Source organism: Octopus bimaculoides, chromosome 5, assembly GCF_046866305.1.
Source record: "Octopus bimaculoides isolate indiv1 chromosome 5, ASM4686630v1, whole genome shotgun sequence".
NCBI lineage: Eukaryota > Metazoa > Mollusca > Cephalopoda > Octopoda > Octopodidae > Octopus > Octopus bimaculoides.
This window is the reverse complement of record NC_142932.1, coordinates 19,669,126-19,674,758: the sequence shown is the minus strand read 5'-3', so window position 1 is coordinate 19,674,758 and position 5,633 is coordinate 19,669,126. Positions and strand designations below refer to the sequence as shown.

The 5,633-nt window shown below is 33.9% G+C and overlaps 1 protein-coding gene across 4 annotated transcripts in view; it reads right to left on the bottom strand.

Annotated features, from left to right (window-relative positions):
• Nucleotides 1–3,105: 3,105 nt before the first annotated feature.
• LOC106879656 (inter alpha-trypsin inhibitor, heavy chain 4) overlaps nt 3,106–5,633 on the bottom strand; it is an 86,335-nt gene continuing 83,807 nt past the window's right edge. For all 4 annotated transcript variants that reach the window (XM_089352036.1, XM_089352035.1, XM_089352032.1 and 1 more), the window contains 3 exons: nt 4,544–4,648; nt 4,021–4,287; nt 3,106–3,626 (listed from right to left, as the gene is read on the bottom strand). In XM_089352036.1, coding sequence (XP_089208162.1) covers nt 3,493–3,626; nt 4,021–4,287; nt 4,544–4,648 — 506 coding nt within the window. In that variant the 3' untranslated portion in view covers nt 3,106–3,492. The remainder of the gene's footprint in view (nt 3,627–4,020; nt 4,288–4,543; nt 4,649–5,633) is intronic.

Below are 5,633 nucleotides of genomic sequence, written 5' to 3'. Positions count from 1 at the left end.
GTTAAGAATCTCACTTTTCAACCATGTGATTTCACGGTTCAGTCCCACTGTGTAGTACTTTGGGCAAGTATTTTCTATTATACTTCAGGTCGACTAATGCTTGTGAGTAAATATAATATGTGTGTGTGTGTGTGTGTGTGTGTGTGTGTGTTTCTTTGTGTTTGTCTCCATTACCACTTGACAACCGGTGCTGGTTTCTTTACGTCTTCATAGCTTAGCGGTTCAAAAAAGTTACCGATAAAGTGCCATACTTAAAACATTAGTGCTAGAAGCGATTTCTTCGACTGAACCCTTCAAGGCGGGTTCTCAGCATAGTTGCAGTTCAATGTCTAAAACAAATAAAAGATAAAATGTGTTTGTGAATGGCAGAAGAATTAGAGTACCGAACGAAATACATTATTCTACTTTTCAATTGAAAATTTAGAATCATGTTCTGTAGAAATGATAGTCAAGTTATATTTGTTATCGAATCTATTTTTTTAAAATAAAAGTGGAGATGCTAACGTCAACAACAATCATGTAAGATGAGTATATTGGGTGTTTCACAGCTTTCAGTTCTTTGGTTTGATTGAAGGAAATTAGCATACTAAGATAAAGTTTAAATATAAATGTACGTCGTGTACTTTGACAGCAGTTATTGTAGAGGAGGCACTAGCGTAGCTAGAAGGAGGCGGATGGGGCGATTCCGCCCCGCGTGGAGGTCACACCACTTTTGGGCCTGCTGTAGGCAATATGTTTTTTGTGGGGAATATGTTTCTTGGGCAATATGTTTTTTGTAGGGGCGGCGGATCTTTTTTAAAACGGGGGCCACATTTTTCATTAATGTTTTACGTAGTGCCTTTGGTACCGAAAGACTTTCAAACTTCGTATACTTATCTATTTTGTGTTATAGAACAGAAAAATATTTTTGTATTCGAATTTATTTCATGTAAAAAATTGTCTTATTTCGATAATTTCAACCAATCACTGACGTCCATTCAGCCGATATACATTAAGTGCCGACTACATAAACAAACGATTCTTCGTTTTATTTGCTTTTTTCATTTTAAATTTGCTTTAACCCTAACCCTAACCCTAACCCTAACCCTAACCCTAACTCTAACCCTAGGGTTAGGGTTAGGGTTAGAGTTAGGGTTAGGGTTAGGGTTAATTGTTTCAGAATTGTTTGTTTATGTAGTCGGCACTTAATGTATATCGGCTGAATGGACGTCAGTGATTGGTTGAAATTACAGAAATACGACAACTTTAACATGGAATAATTTATGGATTTCTTTTTTTTTTTAAAAAGACTAAGAGAAAAAGATGTTTTATATGACACATTCTACCAGTGATCCAAGTTTCAAAGTGTTTCGTTAATGAAAAATGTGGCCCCCGTTTTAAAAAAGATCCGGGGCGGCAAACTGAAGGGCCGCCCCGGGCGGCACACTGAAGGGCCGCCCCGGGCGGCACAAACTGTAGCTATGCTAGTGAAAGGAGGTAACCGTTTCTAGATTAATCATGGCAGGTTAAAAGTTTAAATTTTTGGATCGAAGTGTATCGGAGAAGCACAGAATATACATAATTAAATATTTCTCCTTTAGCACTCATTGCAAAGATTTTCTCGTCATAGGTAGCCATGTATAGCGACACTTCATCCTTATCTAATATCGTCAGCATGACCCAAATGTCGCATTTATCTGGATTGATTATCTATGTATTTGGTGTTTAAGGTGCAGGTATGACTGAATAGCTAAGGGTGTCGCTTTGTAATCATGTGTGATCGTTATATATGTCTTGAGTAAGTGTCTTCTGTTACAGCATCGCGTCGACCCAAGGATTATGAATGAGATTTAGTAAATACAATTTGTGTGCAGTCCTATCGGAGGGATTGACATAGAACTGATTGTTATGTCAGACTAAATATGGTGATTAGTGAGACAAAACATCTTAACTCGAAGTGTCGAAGATGGGTCTCGTTTTGTGCGTGTGATTAATGTAGCAAACTTAGCTGCATGAATGTTACTTGGAAAGCCATGTCGGTTAAAGAGATGAGGCTAAGATAAGATTCTTTTGAGAAAGAGCGAGAAAATTCGATCACAATTCATGAGTGGCTGCTGGGTGGATCACTAATGTATTCATGTCAATGAATGCTTTGGATGTCAACCATAGAGAAAAGAAAAATACTGTTTGCTAGTATATTGGCTTCAAATTTTGGCACAAGGCCAGTAAGTTCGGCAGAAAGGGTTAGTCGATCACATCAGCCCCAGTGCTCAACTGGTACTTATTTTATCTGCCTGGAAAGAATGAAAGGCAACGTTGACTTCGGCGGAATTTGAACTCAGAACATAAAGACGGACGAATTGCTACAAGAACATTTTGCTCGGCATGCTTACGATTCTGCTGCCTTGACGCCTTAACAGTTTGCTAACATATTAAAGTCAGGTTTAAGAGCGTTCATAGTTAATATTAATTGACGCTCAAAGAAGGAAAAAGTTACAGAGTAAAAGTATAACTTCTTTGACATAGTTCTTGATCGGATCCCAGAGGAAAGTTCAGGAGAAACAAAATTTTAAAAAAATGAGAGGAGGTTGAAAGAAGAAAAGAGAGGAGTGATCTAGGACAAAAAAAAATGTACGTAGGTTAGTTCACATGTTCGACTTCTGACGAACTGAAAGTGTAAGGGTTGATTGTGGTTTTCATGGCAAGAGAGTGATACAGGAATGTTTCTTGGGATGCGTGTGTGTATAAGTGCGCGCGTATGCGTTAAGTGTATATGTGTGTATATGTGTATCTGAGTAATAGGCTTGTAACAATTTCGATTTTGTTGAGAGAGTAGCAGATTATCTGTTGGACTCTGTAGGTTGAAAATATATAATCTACATTTAGAAGTAATTCTAAATTATGGTGAACTAAACAAGGTAACTTCTAAATGGTCGCACAAGAAGTTACGCACAGGGCTCAGTCCCCCTCAAATCCCACCCAACCAGATAAATGAAAGGTCTCATTGAATAGTAGATGTAATCTGCTATTCGTAGATGTAATATATTTGAAGGAACACAGGACGACGACGATAACAACAACAACAACAACAACAACAACAACAACAACAACGACAACAACAACATCTTTAAATAATAATTTCAAAAGATATTTATTGGACAGTTGGAAAACATGAATGACTTGGACACATTCTTCTGCTTTAAATATGATTCAGAACAAACATTTGTAGAAAAATATACTTCGTCCACCAGATCCATGTAATAATTTCAAGGATATGAACTCACAATATATATGTAGAGTCGTTCTATAATTATTTTATTAACCATTAAATCTAATATATGCACGTAAAACAATTCGATGGAATATCTAAATATATAATAACCAGTAGTGTATATAATTTATAAATATTTATTGTTGCCTATTATCAAATTCAGATATTTCTACACCATAACAATTCTAAACGGGTAGATTGTCATTTCACATGAAATCAGTGTCAAACCTCGTTCTTGTCTCTCACATCCCAAAACAATAGGATAAACTTCCAGTAGCGGTATGGTAACTGACTTTATTATATAATCCTGCTTCGTTAGACAGCACCATCTGATTTGGGGGTTTTTCAATGCATTGGAATTCGGTTACATAATCACCTGAATTATATATATATATATAAAAAAACGTGTCAACAAAATATTAATATATTTTTACAAGGCAATAGTTCTTGGAATTAATTAGTCTTAAATATATATTTTTAATAAGGTTTTGAAGATTATTTCAAGATTAAAAACAGAATGTCTGTCTATGTATGTATGTATGTATGTATGTATGTATGTCTACATCTAAATGTAGATGCAACCAGAGAGGAAACATAAATGAAAATATAAGTTGAGTACTTTGTATGTTACTTCATAACTTTATCTTCTGTATTTTTCATAACCTCGGAACAAAGTAATTAAAAAGTAATCTTCTTATCAGACAACCAGCCCTTAATTTTAATGTAGCAAAATTATTAATATTTCGTTTTAGAAAATATATATTACTTACTCAAAATTCCTCCTGCTGGAACAAACTTGCGAAGTATATTGAAATGCAGGGATAAAAATGTTTCCGCGTTCGAACTTCTGTATTGGCTTACTGTTATTGAAAATGAAGGTGTCATTTGCAATACTTTTGGTTTGATGATATCAGTCGGGTCTTGTGGCTCAGGAGCATAGCCAGTAATACCGGAATGCATCCTAAAAATTATTCCGTTGAGACTTCCCAAGCAATTAGTGTTTGGTGCATTTTTCACTTGACCATAAACAAATACACCTGTAGAATAAAGACAATTTATTTAAAACATTACATAAGAATAAAGTATAAATTTATTTTACATTGAATTTTCAGAATGATAAAAATATTGCTTTTTTTGAATTTGAACACTTGCATTGTATTAACAACCAGAAGTAACATTTTAAATCTTGGAGATGAAAATATTGTTTATGCGCCTTTAATAATTGTTATGAGACAGTGGGACAAGCATATCTCCATGGCGAACTCCAGCTGGCAAAAATATTGAATCTCGTACCTGCTTGCTCATCAGCCAAAAGAAAGATTTCAGTTTGGTTTCTGCATTGAATACTATCAGTAAAACACAAGTCTGTCGAACAGTTTAATGGTTTTAATAGAACACCTAGAAAGGGAAAATAAAACACAGAAAAAGAATTTTGAAATATTACCTTCTTGTGTTTGTTGTATCTTGAGAGAGTTATTATAGGAATAATGAGCAGACGTGAGTGAATATATGTTTACTGAGTAAAGTGCCCATACAAACATACACACTCAGAGGTATATAGGTTTCTTAATTGAATACTAAATAAGTCTAGCTACACAGCTAAATAAGACCCAAAAAACAAAAATAAAATCGTAATTTTCTGTAAAATAGTATTAGAACGATTACATTAATTGCTGATTGTTGGTAAAGTAATTGACAAAAAAAAAAAAAAAAAAAAAGATAATTCGATTATGTGAAAATCATTAATTGTTATAAATTAAATTCTTTAGCTTTCAAAGTACATTTAAAACTATAAATAATAACATGTAATTATTGTGTTGAAAAACCCTTCCCCGTGTAGCCTCCGACTTTCTTTTATCCAAAAAGGGTTTTTAAACCCAGTGCATACAACGTATTATTTATACCTCTAATTGTAGTTCGAGATCCAGTTCTAAAAAAAAAAACATTATTTCACGTTCTCTCGAAAACTTATAAATATTTATGCAATCAATTTTTTCTAGAATTAAACGGTAATTTATTACAAACTAATATTGTGGTATCATGATTATTAACGTATGCTGAGCATGTTATGGAGCTTTAGAATAAAGAGGTTAAGTAAAATTACATAAAGATTATTCTTAAGAAAGCCGTAAAATTTGTGAATCTCTTCTTTAGTATTTACTTAAAATCTCACAAATGAACCAAGTAATTAATAAACCCAACCTTGACATGATTGTTCTGTCAAAAGAGAGAAAAAATGCCAGTGTCAATTTGCTCTATTAAGAAATAACCCTGCAAGCCATCCTTAGTATTCATCAATGGCAGAACATAGTTACAATGGATAAAGCTTCTCTTGTGTTATTTAGAAATGTCTCTGGTAAAAAGTCTTTACTGTGAAGAAAAT